General features: G+C 34.7%; 1 protein-coding gene across 19 annotated transcripts in view; it reads left to right on the top strand.

Moving 5' to 3' along the window:
• MYCBP2 (MYC binding protein 2) overlaps nucleotides 1-23,745 on the top strand; it is a 174,040-nt gene that overhangs the window by 88,156 nt on the left and 62,139 nt on the right. For 15 of the 19 annotated variants that reach the window (XM_068182394.1, XM_068182405.1, XM_068182404.1 and 12 more), the window contains 18 exons: nucleotides 34-308; nucleotides 1,273-1,494; nucleotides 3,131-3,322; nucleotides 4,145-4,351; nucleotides 5,094-5,225; nucleotides 5,760-5,938; nucleotides 8,433-8,575; nucleotides 9,355-9,455; nucleotides 10,614-10,832; nucleotides 11,937-12,162; nucleotides 12,475-12,593; nucleotides 13,869-13,956; nucleotides 16,923-16,975; nucleotides 17,646-17,818; nucleotides 18,058-18,202; nucleotides 20,050-20,262; nucleotides 22,655-22,710; nucleotides 23,122-23,237. In XM_068182394.1, the coding sequence (XP_068038495.1) occupies nucleotides 34-308; nucleotides 1,273-1,494; nucleotides 3,131-3,322; nucleotides 4,145-4,351; nucleotides 5,094-5,225; nucleotides 5,760-5,938; nucleotides 8,433-8,575; nucleotides 9,355-9,455; nucleotides 10,614-10,832; nucleotides 11,937-12,162; nucleotides 12,475-12,593; nucleotides 13,869-13,956; nucleotides 16,923-16,975; nucleotides 17,646-17,818; nucleotides 18,058-18,202; nucleotides 20,050-20,262; nucleotides 22,655-22,710; nucleotides 23,122-23,237 (2,859 nt within the window). The remainder of the gene's footprint in view (nucleotides 1-33; nucleotides 309-1,272; nucleotides 1,495-3,130; nucleotides 3,323-4,144; nucleotides 4,352-5,093; nucleotides 5,226-5,759; nucleotides 5,939-8,432; nucleotides 8,576-9,354; nucleotides 9,456-10,613; nucleotides 10,833-11,936; nucleotides 12,163-12,474; nucleotides 12,594-13,868; nucleotides 13,957-16,922; nucleotides 16,976-17,645; nucleotides 17,819-18,057; nucleotides 18,203-20,049; nucleotides 20,263-22,654; nucleotides 22,711-23,121; nucleotides 23,238-23,745) is intronic. The other 4 variants (XM_068182403.1, XM_068182407.1, XM_068182393.1 and 1 more) reach the window with 1 other exon arrangement.

Below are 23,745 nucleotides of genomic sequence, written 5' to 3'. Positions count from 1 at the left end.
ACATTTAATGCTTCTCTTTGTGTAATCTTCTAGCTACAGCTAAGGCAGTTGTAGAAGAAACCAGCAAACTAGCAGATTGCATTGGAAAAACTAGGACCTTGCTGAGAAAAATTTTATCTGAAGGAGTTGACCATTGCATGGTGAAGCTGGACAATGATCCACAAGGATATCTTAGTCAGCCTCTCAGTCTGTTAGAAGCTGTTCTTCAGGAATGCCATAATACATTTACAGCTTGCTTCCATTCATTCTATCCAACACCAGCTCTCCAGTGGGCATGTCTTTGTGACTTGCTGAACTGTTTGGACCAGGTACATTAAAATGGCACAAGTAACTGTAACAGCTTAGCTTGTCCTATTGCTCAAATTGAAACCAAGTAATACTTAAAACTGTTACTAATTTTTTGCATTTATCCTGATTTGCGACTTGAGTTCTGTTGTGTTTTGTATTGGTTTTTTTTTAATGATTGGGTATTGGATTTGTTTCTGGTTTTGTTTGGGGTGTTCTCTAAATGTAGTTCAATAAGAGCATAGGAACTTAGTCTTCTTTAGCTTTTAAGATTCTCTGTGGGAGAGTGAAGAAAATTTGTGGTGCTGGTAACTGTCAGCGCCTGCTTTTTCAGTGTTGAGGCTGTGCCTTGATATGTGCTTACTCTTGTTGCATGTTGCCTAAGAGCATCCATGTAGTATTTTTATCACAAATACTTGAGTAATTCCTCATTATTAAACACTACGGCAGTGCTCTGATTCAGCCAAGTACATGAGAAGCAGCTGGAAATACTATTCTATAATCAACAACTTTCTTCTTTTGCTTATTGTGAATGAGCATCCCACATCTAAACAGTGTAGTTGGTTGCTTGCATCGCTTGTGGTAAGATGTAAAAATTTAGCATAGTCAACAAACATTTCATATACAATTTCATTTAGCATATACAATTTCAAGGAAGAATCTGTTCTTTAATGTAGTAATCAAATTAAGTTGTTTAATTATAATTGTTAGTTATAAGAAAAGCCTTGTCTTCAAAGGATACCATAATTTTAAAAGTAATATTAGACAGGTTTATTTTAAAATATGCCAACCAAGAAATTTTAATTACTCCAGTTTTGAAGACCTGAATTCAAGCTTGTGAGGGAAGGTAATGTAAAATTCATAGAAAAGCTTTCTCTAAATAATTTTTATTAATTACGATAAAGCTGGAAAGTTCCTTTCAGAAGTAGTTTCTCTGTTGTTTCAGTGCAGTGGTGCCATTCTGTTAATTTCTTTTTATGTCTTTAGGATATCCAGGAAGCAAACTTCAAGACCTCCAGCAGTCGGCTCCTGGCAGCTGTCATGTCTGCTCTGTGCCACACTTCAGTGAAGCTGACCTCCATCTTTCCCATTGCTTACGACGGAGAGGCCTTGCTGCGCTCCATGGTTAAGCAAGTCAGCACTGAGAACGACTCTGCTCTGGCCCATCGCTTTCCTCTTCTGGTTGCACACATGGAAAAGCTTAGTCAGGTTAAGATGTATTCTAAAAGTTTAATGATTTCTTTTACTTTGCAACAAAAAGCTCTTACATACCTACAGGTTTTTGCTTGATAATGATGTACATGAATTTATCTAAGTGTTACCTTTTAAAAGACTTAGTTCAGAAATTTATTATTTTGTACAATTTTCAACTTTTTGTCTGAAATATTCCAACTATTTCCTTTTTGGAGAATGTCTAAGCAGAATGGTTCTTATCTTGGAATATTAAATTGGAAGAAATATCCTTTGGAGTAGTATTCTGCTGCACAGTGTTTTCTGCAGCAGTTTTTCAGTTTTTTCATGTGATCACAAGGAGGAATATGTGGATTGATTTGGTTTTTTGAGGAAGAGTCAAACCAATTTTAGTAATAAAAAGTCATGTCCCAAACTGGAGTTTTTGAGGGGGGTCAATAAAGGAATCCCAGTTCATACTGTTCTAGCAAAGGTTATTAAACAATTTCCTAATCAAGGGCTCTTTAATGCTGTATTGTTGCAGGTCTGATATTTTAGAATTGATTTATATAAATGAGAAATAAGATAAAATATAAATAATAAATAAAGATAATAAAATAAAAGATGATAATCAGGGAAATGGGACTACTAAACAGTAATCTTCAATTTGCATAACAACAGGGTATGAAAATATGAATTATGCAAGAAAGGTAAATAAAGGATAGTTGTAGAATGTATCATTACCAGAAATTTAGAGCAAAAGATAAGGTCAGAAGTTTTCTACTCTTCATAAAATACACACTTAAGCTGGGGGGCATACACCTGTAGGCCATTATTGTGCTAAAAGCTTTCATGGGCTTGGAAAGCACCTCTACAAATTAATGAAGGAAAAAACCACCATGCACTACTAAATGCAAATATAATATTTGTGTCTTGGATACAGCAGCCTCCTAACTGAAAAAGATGGAAAAGTGTTCCGTACAGGTTTGCTTTGCCTGATTGTCTTCCATATTTGTTCACTACTTGGATTTTTTTTGGCATACAAAGTGAGAAAGATAAACCTTGGATTTTCATCAGTTGAGCTGATTTTATTTTTCTTGTTGAAAGCAGTGCATGTCACTGCTAGGCAGAAGACAGCTTAGATTTGTTTCATAGTCTTCATTCAGCAAAGAAAAACTGTTTAGAATCATCCCACCACTGGTTTTGTCTTTCCTCTTTGCATAGCAGATTCTTTCTGCTAACACCAAAACAATAAAACTTCCAAGTTTCTTTTTTAGACACTGCAGAAGAAAATTATGTGAACACTTTCAAAGGTAGCTATATATCCACTGTGTTTTAATGTAAGCTTTTAAAGCCCATAGGTTTTATGGCTGTGTAGTGTATTAAGAAGAGACCTCTCCTGGGAAGGACATCTGTGTCTGGTACCTTTCCAATGCAATAAAAGACTTGTCACCACCTCATACAGGAAATTAAGGATATCAATCAATTATTTTGACAAAGGAATACATACTATGATAGCTTTCAGAATTTTAATCTTTTCCCACCTTCTAGAACGTTTCTTATCTTCATGAAGTCACAGATATTTCAATTACCTAATACTTATAATATGTGAAAGTTTATGTTCTTTTTTTTTTAATAACCATGTCGTTTGTCATTGTTTCTGTTCACACTGCAGAGTGAAGAAAATGTTTCAGGGATGACAAGCTTTCGGGAAGTGCTGGAAAAGATGCTGGTTATTGTTGTTTTACCAGTACGGAACAGCCTTAGAAGAGAAAATGAACTTTTCTCTTCACATCTAGTTTCTAATACCTGTGGGTTGCTTGCTAGTATTGTGAGTGAACTTACGGCATCAGCATTAGGATCTGAGGTAAAGCTCCTATAAAATAATTTTTAGAAGTCTTTCAGGAGAAACATACTATGAATGTGATACAGACTGGGATGGGTATCTTATAGGTGTGCAGATCTTAGAGATTATGGAATTCTGTTTTGAGTAGTGCAGATGCTTTGCATAAATTTGAAAGTATATATTCACTGTATTAGGGAAGTACTGTTGATAATTAGCTACTTCATTAGTGCTACTGAATACTGCAGATTGTTTAAAAAATGGCAATTTTTTTGAGTACTTTGCTTTTTGCCTGCATATTTGTGTACATATACAATCCTTTCAGGAGGCTGTAACTTCGTTAAGTGACAGAAAAGTATTTGCCTTTGTTAAAGGTGTGTCACTGTCTCTGTGCTATCAACAGGCTTTTCTCACAGATAGAATCAAGCTTTTGATAACATCTTGATTCAAGGTGTGTTTACCATTATGTAACATATGTTTCTGCCCTCTCTTAATCTTGACTGTACCTAAGGCAGAAATACCTCACCTTTACCTAAGGCAGAAATACCTTTCTTTTAGTACAGCTAATTCATCCTATAAAATATATATTTAAATACTTTAAAAAACAGAGTTGGATTCCTGATTATTCCTAGTTAATTTCTAATTATGAGAAATACTGTCTTTTTTCTTTTTAGTCAATATTAGCTAGAAGGCTAAGTAGCAGCATCTTCTCTGGTTTATAAGTTGACTTTTAAAATTTACCCAGTTGAAAAATCTGATGGTTGAATTCACTAAACTTTGCTTTATTAAAGTTGTCTAACATTTAGCAGTGAATATTGTCTGACAACTGTATTTAACTTTCTACAGGTTGATGGACTGAATTCTCTCCATTCTGTCAAATCCACTCCAAACCGATTCACTAAAACAAGTCAGGGAAGAAGCTGGAATACTGGAAATGGATCTCCTGATGCAATATGTTTCTCTGTTGACAAGCCTGGTGTAGTTGTAGTAGGATTTTCTGTTTATGGTGGAGGAGGAATTCATGAGTATGAGTTGGAGGTATTAGTTGATGATGTAAGTACTGCATTTGGGAAAACAATTTGAACAAAAGTAACCTCAGAGGGGTTTTTAGAGTGTGTTCTACAATGTGATATTTTCATATTCATATTCAGTGTAGGCTACCAGTAAAACAGTGCACTGGTAATAGGGTTTTTTGCTTGTGGCAAAGATTTTTGTATTACTACAAGCATCATACCATATCTAGTAGGGTCCTTATCTTGGTTATTGTCTTGAACTCTTCCTTTATTACAAGTAATATTTCAAGTGGGGGCTTTTCACTTTCTGCAGCTAAATGTAAATTAGTTGCAGTTACCTCTTTGTAAACCATGAATGAAAATAAGAAATGATTTTATAACCAAAAATTGAAGAAAAGGATAATGGCCTAGCAGCATGATCAGACTGTACCTACAGATGTTTCATGTGCTGTTGATATATTCTCTTAGAAGCAGCATAAAACTGTGTTGTGGCTTCTTGTAATGAAGCAAAACTACTGTTCTTTTGCACACAGTTGTTCACTATAACTAATTATTCTGATCTCTTCCAAAGACAAGCATAGGTTACTATGGGATATTAACCTTTGCTCAGTAAATTCCTCTTTAGGGGAAAGGGTTTACTGTTGACTCTGAACAGGTTTTTCATCTTTTTGTTTGCAATGCCATGTGTAAAAATTTATGCAATGAAACATAAGTTGCACAATAGCATGTGTCATGTATTTACATTATAGATATATTAAAATGACTTTGTTTCTTTGACTCAGAGTGATCATACTGGAGATGCAACTCATTCTCATAGATGGACATCTTTAGAATTGGTTAAAGGAACTTACACCACAGATGATTCTCCTAGTGACATAGCTGAAATCAGACTTGACAAAGTTGTGCCACTGAAGGTAAATAAAATAAAAGCACATCTGTAGGTTTCATACAACTTCTGTAGATAACAAAATTGGAATGGTCAGTGTAAATTGTTTGGGTTTTTGGATGCACATTCACAAGTTGATCTTGATGTGTGCTTTATAAAGTCTCAACTTCAGCCTATAAATTAAAAGTTCCAAGTCCTGTTAGCTAGAAGAAATTAGATACCAGTTTTTATAAGTGCATGTGATAGATTATAGTTGCCTAGTAATTGTAGAATATTTTTGAAAGTGTAACCATTTTGTGCAACTTGATAGTTAATTTTCTTGGATACCTGCTTGCTCTTAAAGTAATTAGTAGTAATTTAAGTTATGGTCCATAGTTTGGGAACATGGAACAGCTCTGATTTTTGTTAAATGCTGGATCTTTTTTGTTTAATTTCATTTGTAGAGTGCTTTGAGGGACTTTTCAGAGTGTCCAGTATTAATGTAAAATAATAACTTTCATACACCATGAAGCCATTACATACTTGTTTTATGCTGCAACCAGTTTTTGCTCTCCTTTCTAAGGAAAATGTGAAATACGCAGTTCGTTTGAGGAATTATGGAAGTCGGACTGCCAATGGAGATGGTGGAATGACCACAGTTCAGTGTCCAGATGGTGTAACGTTTACGTTCAGTACGTGTAGTCTGAGCAGTAATGGCACCAACCAAACACGAGGACAAATCCCACAGATTCTTTATTACAGGTTTGTGTGTTGTAATGATTAATTTCTAAGAAAAGTGAATGAAACCATCACAGTGCTATTATACCACATCTGTTTTTAAGAAGTGATAGAAATAAATGCATCCAGAGTGTGTTTGTGATGCCTCTTCCAGTTTGATTTGACAAATAATGTGATGGCTGACTTCTTACAAGGTCCATTGTTTACTATCTTAAAGCTCTAAATATGAGGAACCTGTAAGATACACTACTTCAGTTTCTGTTTTTTTTCTATACCAATTTATTCAGTTCTTCAGTTTCCAAAAATAATTGCATGAGGTAGTGAAGCAAGGTCTATTTATATCGGAACTGTCTCCTCTCTTACTTAGAGGTGAAAGGTATAAAAAGAGAAATTGCAATTGCCTGAAGAAAATCAGCTGAAACATCTGACTGTCCTGCAGGGGAGCTCTACTTCAGCCTTTCAGGATGACAGTAGGAATTCACTTGTGGTAATGCTTTTGCAGAAAGCATTGCTTTTGTGTTTGAGATGTTTACCCTCATTTGTATAAAGACACAATTTTCAAACTGGCAGTACAAGGCTGATCAACAGAAGATGGAAGGAATAAAAGGATCAATGAATAGTAATTTATCTTTAATTGTCTGAGAAGTAACTATATAATAAAAGATGTAGAAGAAATGAAAAAGTAATACTACACCAACTGATGTATTTTGGACTAACAAGCACATGAACATGTTGCTCTTAAGAAGGTAAAATATGAAGAAATAAAGTGGCAAGCAAAATTATAGTAATAATATATTTGAAGATACAGGATAGCTCTAAACTACCTTAAAACATGAGACTGTGCTCAAAGATCCAGCTTGTCATTAAAAACAGTAATTGTTTATTAAAGAATGGAATTGTAGTGGTGAAGATCATGATACTTTAATTGATTTAGTCTCCTGGAATCTTGGACTTTATTATGAAGTATAATAATTGGAAAGTATCATTATGTAAGAAGGATGAAAGAAAGACATGGAAAACATATTTTCACTCCTAGATTATCTGCTTTTATAAGGGCAGAAGAGAAAATTAAAGAGAAACAACAATTTCTTTAATTTCAGAAAAGCAAAGGACATAATTTCAGTAATGGAAACCTCAAGGCATTCTTAACAATGATAAATTAAGATACGAAAAAGCCCCACACGAAAGTCCTGTGTTCAGATCAGGACAGTCTCAGGTTTTTTAGTTTCTACTGATAAAATTCAAAGAAGCCATCAAAAGACTAGTGGTACAAGGTTGGAACTGTTACCTAATAAATTGTGTTGAAAAAAAATGCAGCTGCTGTACTGTAATCACAAAGTCTTTGTCATTTGCAAGGATAAGATAAATTTCTCTATTGCATGATTATGGTTATGGACTTAGTTTGAGGACTCACTGTTTGATCTATAATGATTTGAAGTTTTGATTTTCCCGCAGCAAAGAAACAAATGTTCAGCCAACTACTGTAGAGCAGGCTGTAAAAGTCACACTTCATTTTGTTTGGAGGATGCTCAGATATCAGTAGGAATGTTTCTTAGGCATATGCAAAGAAAAGCCACATAGAGAAGTTAATACACTTTTGGTAAGAGCGGAAAAGTTTTGGAGGGACTTGTTGGAAAAGTACTCGGTTGAATTGCACCTACCATCAGTAGCTAAAAATTTCAAATGAAAAAGGCTTGAGGCTGACAGCAAAGCTACAATTCTAGGATACTTTGAAAAAAAATCTTTTTGTTAGTGATTGATTCACATGACAGAGGAGGAGAGATATCCTTGTTCACTGAACTGATCAAAGTGTAATTTCTGAACGTTCTGAGGTGCTAGTCCTGAAATAATATAGTGGACAAACATAAGACATCCAAAAGAGAACAGTAGGTTTTGTTTTACATGTTGACAAAGTGATTTTATTTCTCTATGTCAGGGCTTAATCACTATCATATTGAAGGCTTGAATTAGTTTGTAATTGTCATTTGGTAGCTTTGAAAAAGCAAATTGGACCTTATCAAAATGGTTTCATGTATAATGTTGTTTAGGTGAGCCCAATTTGACATAGAGTAGATTTAAAAGAAAGAGCTGTTGGTTAAGAGTAAGCCCAAGATTGTATTTCAAAGCCATAATTAATATTTGAAATAAGAAGGGAGAATCTTTGTCTCTTATGAAAATGCAGAAATATCCATTAACAAAGTTTTACTTGTTTCTGTGAAGTGCTCTGTTTTTACCAAGACGGAGAACTGGCTTTGGAAGAGCTTAGCAATTAATTCTGTGGTTAAAATTCTAGAGAAAAGAAACATTGCAGAAAAATGCTTTTTATGCTTTTTGCCAATGTTCTTGCAAAGGACTAACATTGAGACATTTCCTCCAAAATATCCTCCATGGTTTCTTTGTGGTTTTTTATTGCTTTATCAAAAATTCTTTTGCTTATTCTACGCCAAAAATTAGTCAGTAACTTTTTTCAATGTAATTTTGTGTTTGTGAACTTACTTTAACTTAATCTGCTATCCAGGAGTGAGTATGATGGCGATCTGCAGTCACAGCTGTTGAACAAAGCTAATGAAGAGGACAAAAACTGTAGCAGGGCTCTTTCTGTTGTGAGTGCTGTTGTACGAGCAGCCAAAGACTTGTTGCACAGAGCTCTTGCTGTAGATGGTAAGGCTTGAGAAAATTTACTTTACTTTTCAAAACTTTTTACTTTGCTAGCAAGCCATGATAGTAGAATATGACCTGAATACAAGACCTGTGATGTTTCTCTTTTGCTTTCCAAAGGACATTTTTCTAACCTTTCATTCCTGTAGGTATCAAACTGTGAGTAACTTTTATGTCATTGAGTTATGCTTGTGATAGCATAGTCAGATACTTTGTATAAATTTGCTCATCAATTTAGCAAGGATCATATTAAAGCTGGTAATGTTCTTTATTTCCTAAAGATGTTTTATGACTGATTAGTTGCAAATTTTCTCAGTGTATAGCGCAGAGGTTGTAATCAGTAGGACTAGTTATGTAATTAATATATAAGCACTTAAACTTCCCTTTTTGAGAAATGTAGATATCAGCCATCATTGCCAAAATGTCCAGTATATTACATAGTGCTATAAAACTAATTTTGAAGGGCTGGGAGGACTGTTGTGCTAACTTTTATGTTGAAGAAAATATGAACACAGCTTCACAAAATGGCAAAGAATGCAATAAAATAATCCTCTAAGAGAAAGACGTTTTTCAACAGGGAACTATATATAACGATATGTTTATCTTGGGTGGACTTGGCAGACTCAGACTTCAACAGTACTAAATAATGAAAACAATTTGAAGTAAAAATAGTCTAGGAAATAGAAGTTTAACTCACAAGGGGCAAACCAAAAAAAATAAGATGTTCTTTGAACCATAGCATGTTTATTAATAATACCTCTGTTTTAATTATCTTTATTTAGCTGAAGACATTCCAGAATTACTCAGTTCTTCCAGTCTGTTTTCAATGCTGCTTCCCCTCATCATAGCCTACATAGGACCAGTAGCAGCAGCTATTCCCAAGGTATGCTCCTCAAAAGAAATTACTCAAGAAATGTATAAATGTTAGGCAAGGAAAAGGTTTACTGTGAAAATTTCAACATCTTGATTTCTTACTATTTTGTGAATTAGTGGTTTATATTTGATAACATGTGTCATGAATCTTCCATGAGTCAAGAACTTAAAAAACATATAATGACCTTTTTATTAACTTCAATTGAAAACATGATAAAAAATACCTTAAGGAAGCAGAGAAATATGACAGGCTTTAGTAGTAGGAAAAGATAAGGAATGAGAAGAATGTCATTTACAACTCATTGAACATTGGTGGTATGAAATGGTTTCTTTATGTTATATAAATTTTATTTTGACAGTAAAGAGCAAAAGCATTTGCTCATTAAATTAAGATAATTTCTGTCAAATATAGAGTTTGAAAGATACCAGCTATAAATAAAAGAACATTTCTTTCCAGTGCCATGGCATTGCTTGCATGTGCCTGGTCTGGGACACTCTTGAGATCCGTTACTACATCTGCAAATGTCAATAATCCTTAGCTAGTAGACACTATTGCTTTTCCATGAGCTCTATGATGTTTTCTGACTTTATTTTAAAGGGGGAGGAAATAGAACTGACCACTTAAAATCTAAGGCTTGTCATGAAAGACAGTGTGAGATTTTAGTTACTTTGTTTCTTCATGGAACTGAGATTTGAAACAACCAAGTATTTTGCTGTAGAAGTGTTCATCTGCTTAGAAAATGCAGTGAAGATTACAGGAAACAGTGCAATGCTTAAGGTTTCATACATTAAAATATGTTGAATATTTGAAAAATCCCCCAATATTAATATGGTTATAAAGTATAACTGAATTTTGACTTTAGTATGGTACTTACTTTCTGTGAACTTGTGCTTACTGTTTCTTAATATTCAAGGTTTCAGTAGAAGCTATTTTAGGGAAATGATGTCACAGTTATATACAGATTCCTTTTTCAGCTTTGGTAGTCTCCAAGAGGAGATTAATTTTTCTGTCAGAACTGTGTAGATGCAGAATTGCAGAATGACTGAACGAATTGTTATTAAAGGTATTCTGAGAATGTTCAACCACTGAAGAGAAATGGAAGTATTAGAGTATTGTTTTCACCAAGTTATAATACTTTGCAATAACACATCTGGTGTTATGTTACAGGTTGCTGTTGAGGTCTTTGGTCTGGTACAACAGCTACTTCCTTCTGTGGCAGTTCTGAATCAGAAATATGCCCCTCCAGCTTTTAACCCAAATCAGTCTACAGACAGCACCACTGGAAACCAGCCAGAGCAAGGGCTTTCAGCTTGTACTACCTCCAATCACTATGCTGTTGTAGAAAGTGAGCATCCCTATAAACCTGCCTCTGTTACACACTATAAGGTGAGCACCATTTCTAAGTGCACATGCTACTTCTTAAAAGGTCTACACATGAGTTTTCTTGAGTCAGCATTTGCTATCTGAAAAATTGTTGCCGTGCATGATAATTAATAATGTCTAATATAGAAGACAGTGCCTTCTATTATTGCTGTACTGCTTTCTGGACAAAACTCTACATCAAGTATAGTAGAAAATAGTGAAATTTTAGCTCTCTAATTCAGGTACCTGCTCTAAGTCCCTAAATTTACATGGTCTTCGATTTTTCTGCTGTTATACAGAATTTCTTTCCTCTAACTCTGTAGAGGTTCTAGAAGTTCAAAGTCTTTATTATAGAGTATATAATCATATATTAGACTTTCTTGCCTAATGCTAAAACAATGTTTTGTGAGAATACATAAAGTCAGTTCTACTCAAATTAATATCCAGAATTTGCAAACATATAATCAAGAGCCTGAACAGGACATAAATTATTATTCTTCTGTTCCAGTGCCTGTCCTGTGAGACAGCAGGACATCCACTGCAGAAAATGTAGTTACCATGTGATCATGCTGATGCAATAATGCTTACTTTTGTCCTAAAAGTTTATGAAGCATGTCTAAATCCTTAGGTTTAGTAGTTACTACATTTGAATTTCTGTAGCTATAAGCTGTTGTACTGCAAGCCACATTCACAAGTGGGATTCAGCTGCTCTGTACTTTTCTGGGATTGCACAAAACAGGTATTCATATGTTTGTTTGAGTTTGAAAAAGGTATCTGAGAGTTCAATGTTTGTAGTAGTCTGTGGTTGTTTTGTTTAATGAACCTGTGCAGAATTCTTAAAAAAATCACAAGTGGTGCCAGTGCAAATACTTAAATAGAATATTAAGTTATAACACAGGATTCTAATTGAGTAAATTGCAAAACATTTCAGATGCACATAAATTTCAAGGAATAAATAAGGTTAATGTCAATTAAAAGAGTAGCAAAACAATTGTGCAGAATTACATAATTAAATCACTTCTTAGACTAAATTAGAGTTAAGGCTAAATGGAAATGAAGAAGTAAATGTGAAAAAAAAACCCAAGAACTGCAAAGCTTGGACATAATTAACATATTGCTTTGTTTTAGGTGACTTTTCCTGAATGTGTCAGGTGGATAACGATAGAGTTTGACACTCAGTGCGGCACTGCTCAGTCAGAGGATGTTCTTCGTTTACTAATTCCTGTCCGAATTGCACAGAGCCTGGGATTTGGACCAAAGCATACCTCTGTTCATGAGAACCTTAATTCATGGATTGAACTGAAAAAGTTCTCTGGATCTTCAGGATGGCCTACCATGGTGTTAGTATTGCCAGGTAATACATAGATACTGATGTAATTACTAGTAATGTGAGTTACTACAGTAAATAAAAGAAGTTTGATTTTTCTGCAGAATTATCTTGGCAAAGATAATTCTGCAGAAAAAAGAAGGGTCTTTATCCAAGCTGGCAAGTTAATTATGCCTGTAAAAGGTTTCTTGCTTGAAGTATTGATCTGCTTCTTTTTCCCATGGTTTTAATTAATATTTTATATATAAAGGCTGGGTTTCATATTTACTTTTGTAAAAGAAACACACAAGAAGAGGAGGAATATATTACTCAATTAATTTATCCTTTTACTTCTCTAAGGGAATGAAGCGCTTTTTTCTCTGGAGACTGCATCAGACTATGTGAAAGATGAAAAAGCTTGTTTTTATGGTTTCAAATGTTATGCAATTGGATATGAATTTAGTCCAGGAAGTGATGAGGTAAGGGAAAAAGTGAGATAGTTATAATTGCTTCACCTTATAAATCACCTAATAAATTTTTTGACGGTAAAAAAATTTGTATCCACTTATGGCTAAGTTATGTTAGCAAAATATGTTTAGGTTAATTTCATAAGTAATAACCCTTTTTTGTTAAGGCCATTATTAATTTGGAATTCTTTAATCAGGATACTACTGAAATGGCTTTTTGCGTGGTTTGTGGCACTCTGAAAAACATTGTGTGGTTTTATCTTGTATGTCAGTAGGATATAAGATTTCCTGAAATTCTGGCCTACTCTTGCATCAGAGATCCAAGATGTGGGGCTTTTTACTGTCACTGCCTATTGAATGACATACTTGCATTATTTTCCAGTGCTCACTTACACCAGAACTCTCAGACTCCTTGGAAATGCTGTGTGCATTTAGGCTACCTTAGGTTTTTACCCAGCGGTCTCCTCATTTTGCCTTAAGGACATGAGTCATTTCCACCACTGTTTATTGCAAAGGGAAGAGTAAATTTATTCATGTCCTTGACCCAGTTCTTTCCTTTGGCTTCTTTTAAGAGATTACTGAAAACACTTAATATGTTTTATACTACATCCAGAAAAATAAGTCTTCCCTTATCCTGGGAGTTTTTGGCCCTGTTGGTTCTTGTGGACTTCACAAAGTCTGCATCTTGCTTACACTACAACCCTCACAGAAGATTTACATAATCTTATTCCTGGATTTTGCTCAAGCTAAATTATGTTTTCAGATTTCCAGAACGTCAAGTTCTTCGGAATTTCTTTACATATCAGATAAGAAAACATACCATAAGATTATTATCTACGGTGGTCCCACTGGCTTTCAGCAAAATAAAATTTATAATTCCTACAGATGATCTAATTAGCCTGTGTTTGAATAGAAATAGCTTTTTGTTAAGCAAAAAAACCCCTGTAGATTCATATGTCATTGTTTTTTGTTAAAGCATTTGCAAACAAAGCTGCTGGCATGTTTTAAATGCTCAGTGCTAAAACATGCTAGCCAATACCTTAAGTCTGTCATCTAAACAATAGTTATAAGTAATTGTTTTCAAACATACCTTTTTATTCTAAAAATTTTGGTACACTGTCCTATGTCACAGCAGAACATGGCAGTAGCTGTATGACAAGAAATACATTGCTGAGAAGCTTCAAATACTGGGACATACAGTATTTCTTAAGATAAAACATTGTCAGGAAAATGTGTTTATTGCCCTATTTTCTGAGACACTAATTTTGTTTCAATTTTTTTTTAAAGGGTATTATTCAGCTGGAGAAAGAACTGGCAAATTTAGGAGGATCCTGTGCAGCAGCTTTGATGAAGAAAGATTTAGCACTTCCTATTGGTAAGAACATACTTCATTATTTCATCATTGTCCATGTTTTCTGAATTAATCGTACATTTAAATCTTATTGTTGCTTTTAATTTGAGTCTTGAAACTGAATTAATCAAACAATAAAACTGGCAGTATTTTCTGCTTACCTTTTTCCCTTTGTGTGCATATGGGGAGGAGGGAGACCTGGTCATTTAAATTTGAATGAACTCACCCCATCCACCGGTAGAGTATGACTGTATGAACTGTGTCCCACAGTTTCCTCGTGGTACTTCATAAATGTGCAGGTATCATCTTTGTATTTTTTTTCCACTGTATTTTTCTCGCCATGCTCCACACCACTCTGTATGAAAAAATACCTTCAGCATTGAATTGCAAAATATCAAATTACTGTTTTCAAGTTGAAAGTGACCATTTCATCTGTAGACCTTATCACTAAAAATATTTCTACTATAGTTTTTTTTTTTTTACAATTAAAAAGAAACCACATACTTTTACAGCAGAGGCTGCAAATAGAGGTTTATAGTAACCCAATTGCAATTGAAAATATAAGGAAAAATGAGCTTGTGGAAATTAATGGCTATGGAGATGGAATTAGAACTTCTAATGATGCAGCCGTATTATGAGTAATATAATTTCTCTTAAATAGCATCAACATATAGGAAAAACAGGCTCATAATATATAATAGGATATCTCTCTGATGATTTTAATTTAGGAGCACAAATCAAAGCTCAGATACTGTTACACTGGAAGCGTGGATTAATGAGCAGGAGAGCAGTGATCAGTGTGGAGTTATAATCACACAACCTACTTTGTATTTTTAATCCAGTGTTTTGCTTGTGTATTTTGATTGTTTACAAATTTCTTACTTTATGTTGTAAGGAGACACCTCAATTGCACTAGTAGATCTTTATTTCACTCTCCAAAGTACAGGCAATTCTACAGGTTAAATTATGCCTTCATCTCTTACTCAAGCTCCTTAGTTTTGTTGACTTCTCTTAGTTTTACTGTTCTTCTATGCAACAACAACAACAAAAAGACTGAAATCCTCATAACTTAATCTTCCATATTTTTCAATACTTTGTACTTCTCTCTTGGGAGCTTTTTATGTTTGTTCTGTTAAAATGCCTAAAAATAAGTTGGGTGACACATAGATGGACTTTATGCTATCCCACAGAAATTTGAAATAAAATATGCAGTTAAGCTACCTATGCAGTCACAGCTGTGTATGAAAGTGGTTGTGTATGATCTGCAAGAGAGGAGGGATAGGTGCATTGCCTCTAAGGAGTTTTCCTGATGACTGATCTAATGGCAATTGATTTGTCTGACTGTTTATCTAACATCAGCTCAAGAACTTCAACCAAGTCTGTTAAGGTTGCTGGCAAGTTTACAGTGCTCATACAAGTGTATTGTTGCTCTCCAAGACCACTGGGACCCTCTGAGAAAACAAAACTGGGGAATTATAGTCAACAGTGGTAGTATTTGCAAATTGAAAATACTGTGCAGCCTTTTAAAACGGTTTTCAGTTGTGTGTAATTTTGCTTTGAGTGTGTTGCCTGGTGTCTCAGAAGAAGACTTGTGGCAGAAAAAGTGGTAAAGCTGTGGTTTTCTAGAGCAACACGTAAATGCCTTAGTATCAGACTTTTTTTTTTCTTTCTCTGCATCCTAGGTTATTTATCATCTACCTTTTGCTGCAAGTGAAATGGCTCTTTAATATTGTCATTCCTAATCTGCAGAGCCCTGCCATCTTACTTGTGGAAGAGTGTCCCTTAAAAAAAACTACACAGAATAATAGAATCAGTAATCATATAAAATACTTTCTTGTAATGCATACACACAGGAAGGCCCTTTTTAGTAGACTTTTCATACTTTGTTATAATTTCTACAGTTTTACTTTTTAGTAATTGTTGTAGTGGGTGTATTCATTGTGCAAGTAGTCAAATATTTGTGGGAGTATTCTTCTAGAAATATTAGGAATAAAAGTGTTTTGAAGGCCCTGACAAGGTTAATCCTATTTTGCTGCAAAGGAAGATGGACCAGAAAGTGATTTCTTCACATATTAGGAAGAGCATCTTTGAGAGTTACACCCAAATACTGTTCAAGTTACCATGTTCAAAAGGTTGATCTTCCTTCTTGCCAGTTCAAGATGTAAATTTAAGATACTTCTTTCCAAGAGAGAGATCTGGTCTGTGACCAAGATCTGACTTAAACAGCAGTGGTTTATGTATTTTGTATTATTGCATTCTTAATTGTATCAAATCTGGTAGTAGTTTATTTATGAGGGCAATTTTTAGATTTCTTTATTTCTTTGAATTTTAAAAATTACCTTGGGACTTGATTTTCTTATTTCTCTTTCTTCTGACTAGTAGAATTGCCTGACATGTTTTTAAAAGAGAGTAGAAATATGGTGACCTTATCTGTTTCACTCCTCTGTTAAAAGACTGTGTTTGGCAATTCTGGTCATCCTGGAATCATCAGACTTTGGAGTTGGATTTGTGAGAAAGAAATACTGTGTAATAGTATGTATTTGAGCTTTGTGTTTTAGGAGGAATCATAATTTATGAAATTGTGCAGAGTTTCAGGTTTTCAAATAATTTTACAAAGGTAAGCTCTTAAAAGGGAGCAGCTGTTGCATACTTAGAGATTCTGCTTCCCATAAACCATCTTGACCTCTCAAAATATCTCAAAGTATCTAGTCACATCCAAAGACTTGCCATACATAGTGTCTTGGAGATAAAAAGATAAGCACTAAATTTTTGTTCTGTGTAACTTGCGTTGTTCATTTGTGTGTGCACTGAACTACACAATACTGCATGTTTACTACGTTATTTGAAAATGTTAATATTTCAGCTGCTGATTGAACAGTATGATACATCCTTATGCAGACTTGAAATTTGTAATATAAAAGGCTTCACAAAAGAGAATTGAATCTCATATTCTGTAATATGTAGATAATATAACTGTTATATTTTTCCAGCAGGTAGTGAGTTTGAAGAGGATCTTGAGATACTTGAAGAGGCTGCCTTACAGGTATGCTGCAGCTTTTTATCCATTGCAATTTACTTAAGCACATAATTGCATTGAGACTGACTGCTACAGAACAAAATAAATTGTAAGGCTTTTATAGTAGAATGGAATCCATCTTATTATGTAACAGCTCAAGAAAATAATACAGAATTTTAGTGTTTAAATGAAATCATTTTTTATTATGAATCTGCTTGGAAAAAATACATGCAATGTCACATAGAACATTCAATGACCAAGTATTTCAAAATATCTGTTTGGCTGAAGCTGCAGTACTCGGCAAGTTTTAAATGTTACCAAAATTAGTCTTTTACATGTCTTTGTAATTAGAGAAATAAAATCACTTTTTCAGCTGAGCAGTGATGTTAATCAAGTCTCAAATAATAGGATTGCAGTTGTTCTGGTTTGCTGATGGTCTTTTGTTGAGTACAATGGGAGTTAATGCTGAGTCTCCCTCAACTCAAGGTCATTTAACCTCTTTTGGCATAAATTATTGTTAAATAGACTGAGATGGCTTTTTTTTAAGCTTTTATCAGGGTAAAGTTTATTCTTCTTGAATGGTTTTTAAATGCCCAAAGTGTTTTTACCAATTTTGTCGCATCATGGGAAAAAGTGAAGATGTTACTGAAAAGCTATTCTATGTCTCTTTTCACCTCTGCCAAAAAAAACCAAAAAGGTGTGCAAAGCTCACTCAGGCATTCTTGGGAAAGGCTTGGCACTATCTCACTCACCAACCATTTTGGAAGCTCTCGAAGGAAGTCTTCCCCTGCAGGTACAAAGCAATGAGCAGTCATTTCTGGAAGATTTCATTGCTTGTGTACCAGGATCAAGTGGTGGACGACTTGCAAGGTAAAACTGCACTGTTGCATGTCCTTTTAACTGGCTGTAGAACTGTCATAGTTATTTGAACTATTAATTAAATAAAACTATTTGGCTATATTGTTTTCATTAATACATTAGTTAAAACTATGTAGGCATTCAGATTTTCTGTGTCTTTTCTTAGCTCTGTGTCACATTTGTACAGTGCAAGAATTTGTCTTTTGGAGACTGTAAGAGATTTTAATGTTAGGTGCTTTTCTGTGCTGTAGGTGGCTGCAGCCAGATTCATATGCTGATCCTCAAAAAACATCATTGCTATTGAATAAGGATGACATCCGATGTGGTTGGCCAACTGTTATTACAGTACAAACAAAAGACCAGTATGGGGAAGTTGTTCATGTTCCTAATATGAAGGTAATGATTGTAATCTTAGCTGTTCTGCCTAAGCATGCTATCTTTTAGTTTTTATTGTAGGTATTCCACAGAATACTCTTGTCATAAGACAGAAAGTGGCATTCAGAAGTTCATTGTAGTCAGACTTTCTTACATCTAAATCCACAAACCTGCTAAATTCTGTATTATGCCAGCACCATTTCAGGAAATTAATAACTTGCCTGGAATGACAGGAAAATGTCAGTTCATTTGCCTGTAATGAACTACACATGTGTAGTTGCATAAATAATCAGTCATAAGTGAGGTTTTATGGTGATGATGTATTAAAGTGACAAGAATCCATTTTTAAATTTGTAAGCCAGGAAAGTGTATTATAAACCATAGACCTGTGATGGGAAAAATAATCAGAAGCACATTGATGGACCACCTTATGGTTACTTTATTTTAGACTAGAACAACACTATTGCCTTTTCTGTTTCTAATACTTGGAAGTTCCTGTAGTCCTTGCAGTTAATAAGGATAATTGGCAAGGACTGGTGTTCCTGTGCTTGCCTTCAACCTCTTCAGTTAACCACTGTTTTTCAGTACTGGAAAGGAGATGCTCTTGACAGCCTCAGGTAGAGTTAGAAGAATTTTGTGCATTTTGGGTTAAAACCTATGTGGAATGTATGAAAGTGGGCTGCTTGATTTGAAGAAGTAAAGCAATGCAAACAAAACAGACACAAAATGGTTTTCATGTAGTTCTAATAAATTAGGTTTCTTCTGTGTTTTAAAGCCCACTACTACTGTGGAGTGGTTGGTTTGGTTAAAGCCCAAGTGTAGATGAAATACTTTTTACAAAGGCATGATTCCTGTGAGAAAAGCTCTCAGATCTGTTCTTTGTATATGATGTAATAATTGAGTTTTCTTGCAGTGAGCTATAAACCTAGTAATGAACAGTAGTTCTACAACAGTAACACAAGAATCAGCTTAGTCACAAACACTGCTTGAGTGAAACTTGTGTGATTACTGACTTAAATTAGTGACAGAACAAGTGGAAGACTCTAAGTAGTGATTTTCTCCCATCAATCAGGAAAAGCATATGTCAAAATATGATTAAAATTATTGCTGGTTTTATTATTTAATTACTGTTCACAAATGTATTCAAGTGACAAAAACCTTAATTCAATTTAATCATTCATCTGGACTCATTCAGTGTGCAATGCAGTGATGTAACTTCTGGTAAATTAAATCAAATTTTGATAAAACTGTGTGTGAAAACTGCTGTATTTAAACACCTGCACTTTATTGCAGATTTTAGGTAGTCAGTCTGTCTTTGTTAGAAAATTGTGTACTGCTAGCTGTTATCTGCACTAATGGAGATCCATGCTACCTCTTGGGGAAAAAGTCAGTTAAAACATGCATTGAAGAGCACGATATAAATGTGCAGTGCTGGTTGTGAGGTGGCAGAGCCAGCCAGGATGCAGTCTGGCCATTGCTGATCTAGTGGCCATGATGTTCCGCTCTAAAATCTGTGCACTCACTTGGAAGGCTCTCTTTCTCTTTGTTTCACTTTTCTGTTCTGGGAAAACTTCCCTAGGCATACCAGACTGTGAGCTGCTTCCCAGGGAGTGCTGTGACACTGGTAGAAGTGACACTAGCCTGTGCTGATGGTGTGCCGAGTCAGTTGGGTGCTTTTCCCCTGCCCATTGGCATCTTCCCAAGATGCTGTGCTTGGCTTCGCAGATAAAGTGTAGATTCGTTGGATTTTGACACAGCTGGATTTACAGGGAGTGCTCTAAGCGCTTTGTCACTGCTCTGCATCAAATTTAAAAGAATGTGTCTGTTTTCTCAATAAATCACATTCCCTCTTCCACATCTTATTACAGGTGGAAGTCAAAGCTATTCCTGTTTCTCAGAAAAAAACATCTTTGCAACAAGAACAAGTTAAAAAAGTGCAGCGGATACCAGGCAGTCCTGCAACAGCTGTTTCCCCTAGCAGTGATTTGACCTTTGGGGGACTTCCTTCACCAAAACTTGATTCCTCCTATGAGCCAATGATAGTAAAAGAAGCTCGGTATATTGCTATTACAATGATGAAGGTAAGTTACTGCAATTTTGTCAATGTAACTATAGAATTCAGCGTTCAAAGTGTGTAAAGGTATGCAGCAGAGAAGGAAAAATGTATATTTACTTTTGGTCCCAATCTGAAAATATATTCAATGCAAATTAATTTAATTAATGTTAGCTCAGCAATAAACTAAATACATCAAAAGGGCCAATTGCTTAAACTTTAAAGCAGTTAGATTGGATTAGCATAAAAGGGAGAGTTGTCTTTGATTTTGATTAAACAGATTAACAAATTAATCAGAGTCATTCAGGAGAAATAAAAACAGATATTAAAATGGTTAAGGGAAAGTTAAACCACTATATTTATTAATACGGAGTTGGAGTGTTGCAGTGAATGCATCCTTTAAACTAGAACAGGTGAAATAGAAAAACAGGAAAAAATAAGAGCATAGTAAAAAAAAAGGCATACAAATGATTCATATATCAATGCAAGTGTATTAAGCAGCATCTGATGAAATGAGCCACTGTTAAATGCATCAGCTCAGACACTTCGCCAGGAACAGTTTTTAAAGAAGTGAAAACTGAGCAGCTAGTGTTGACTTGAGTATATGAGAGCACATGCAGTAAATTTACATATGTGTACCATACTGACCCAGTTAAGAGATGTGACATGTTGTGTACAACAAACAGTTGCACAGCTTAATGAGACACGATTAGCCAGGAGGGTAGAGAAGGATAATACTTAGCATAATCAGTATGGATTGTTTGTGGGGGCAGAACCAGCAAACTGGTACCTTTTAGAGGCAAAGGATAGTGCTGCAGTACCTGTGTGTAAATAGTGCAGCTGGGTACTGAATAGTGTCTTAATAGATCAGTGAAAGAACTATTAAATCAATGTAGTGTATAACAAATGGTTTAAGAACTTGCTAAATCATGTGCATATCAATGTATGGATTTGGCATTTTTATTTGGGCTACAACAAGCATCACGTCTTGGTTTGATGCTTCTTTTAAAAGTGACTTGAGAGGAGGCAGAAATACATTATTTATTCCAAGTTAGGGCTTAGATGATATTTCTGATAGCCACTGTCTACAGATATCTGCTGCTTCTTTTCCAGTGAAAGGTGTCAAATCTGCTCACACAACTCTTAGGGTGGTATATCTTGTAATGTATGAGATGCTTTGGGGTAAATTATGGTGGTGCAAGTGTGAGGTGTTCAAAAACTCTTCTGTAGGTTTGATGGAGTGAGGAATGCTTAATATCAGCTAGTTAATGTGTCATCATTTTTTAATTGAAATATGGCCGTGGGAAAATGAAAGGATTCATTCAAAATCCTCTTAGAAGATAATAACATTATGAACCTTCATAAAGATAAAAGACACCAAGGTTAAATTTAAAAAGCGACTGTCTTGTTGAAACATGCTTGATTTCTGTATTTAGTGCTTTTCCAGAGAATCTTCCTTTAAAGTTAAGTCCTTTCCATCCAAAACTATGAATTCAAGGCATTGTCAATATTCTGTTCTATTTCCCTGCCTGCATTATTAAACACACTCATTTCAGTGTAAAATGCAGACATCTCATGATATTTTCATTTTACATCAACCTGCACATTGTATCAGTACTTGATACAAACACCTAAATATGGTTATAAAATGTCACTCCATAAAAATATGTATATAATAAATTATGACATGTTTGGGGGACTGATACCCAAAACTATATCTTTATACAGGAACCCAAAATGACTGAACTGCATATATGTTCAAAGGTTCTTATCCTATCTTTTGTTGGTTTTGATTTAGCAGGGAAATCTCATAACTCAGCAACTCTTGCAGCCCAGAGAGATTCTTGGTGAGGGACTTTGTGCACTTCTAGAACTAGCTCTGTTTTCCTAGGGGGCTTTTCAGAGCAGTGATTTCACAAGATGTTATGGAAGTGAACCAGGTCTTTTGTGTAGTGGAAGTCAATGAAAGTATCACCCCAGTGTTCAGGGAATTTCATCTTCAGTTGGAGTTGAAAGAAAAAGGATGTGAAATTTCATTGATAAAGCCCCTGGGCTGGTTTGCAGGTTTTACCTGCAACTTACTTGCTCTCTTATCTTCACATGGTCTTCAGTGCACTGCCTGGATTCAAAAGGGTTTTATATGTCACATTTGAAGAGTTTCGAAGACTTAAGGAGGTTTTTGTTAGTAGTAGCAATCTTTCTTATCTAAATAATGGCTGTTTAATGAGACAGTGAAGATACCCTTTCATGTGTGCATTTATTTATTTCTGTGTTTTGAAATTTGTTTCTGATTCCCTGATTGATGCTTCAGGGGTGTGTAAAGTTAGATTGATGTGTTCTTTAAGAAAATGCTCTGCTTTCTGTTATTCAAGACAGTGGTGTAACTGTTGGTTTTATGTTTGGATTTAACCTCTTTATAGGCATACGAAAATTATTCTTTTGAAGAACTACGTTTTGCTTCACCAACACCAAAGAGGTAAACATGAAAAAATTTATTTTGATTAGGGACTTAAATTAACATGTCCTGACACTTCTGCTTATGCTTAGACTCCCAAGTGCGACTGACAGGTAATCGTGTCTGAAGGTAGAAACACAGAAGTCAAGTATTATGTTTTCTTACATGTACTTCTATTTAAAATCCTTTTTTCTTAATTGTTCTAATGTTGTTTCTTTATTTGTATTAGCTACTCTCTGAATGTGTTCTTTTGTCATTTGGTATAAATAAATGTAGAATAGAGGATTATATTTTCATAGTAAATAATAGGAGGTTAGTACATTGGGAAAGGGAAAAATGTATTTAGATGATCTGCTAGAAAAAGAGTAGTTTCCAAACTAAACATTATACTAATCATTATATTTTGATTGATTTTGTTTTGTTTATGCCTAGACCCAGTGAAAATATGTTGATCAGAGTCAATAATGACGGTACATACTGTGCAAACTGGACTCCTGGAGCTGTTGGTCTCTATACCATTCATGTTACTATAGATGGCATTGAAATAGGTACTTAATTTTTGCTATATTTAAGCATACATTTATATTATTTCCACTTTATATACTAACACATTTTTGTCTTGATGCTCATAGATTTAATTTACAGTTCATAGCAAAACTTTGTAGCCAAGTTTTCATTCAGAAGCCTTCTAGTTAAGTCAGTCTTTGTCAGAAGAAAAAACCCCACACTCTGAAATAAGAATATATGTTGCAAATCCTGTATTTACAGTGTGGTTAGACTACCAGATTAACAGTGTCTCTTATTCTCAACTCTGTGTTGAAAGAAGAATGTCTTGTTTCATCTGAGTGTGACAGAGAAGTATAGTTAAAGGGAAAAAAAAACCCAGTCCAACACTAAAGAACCTAAGGAAAGGAGAAATTGTTCCTGACGATGCTGAAATACTGAGATACTGTCATTTGTTCTGGAAAATTGAGGAAGTGTGGTCTTAACTGAGACTCTGCCTAAACTCTTAATTATTTGTACTAATTTTAAAATGCTTTTTGTTCATTCCTTACT

This window comes from Anomalospiza imberbis, chromosome 2, assembly GCF_031753505.1.
Source record: "Anomalospiza imberbis isolate Cuckoo-Finch-1a 21T00152 chromosome 2, ASM3175350v1, whole genome shotgun sequence".
NCBI lineage: Eukaryota > Metazoa > Chordata > Aves > Passeriformes > Viduidae > Anomalospiza > Anomalospiza imberbis.
Note: the sequence above shows the minus strand (reverse complement) of the source record. Positions and strands in the feature narration are given on the sequence as shown.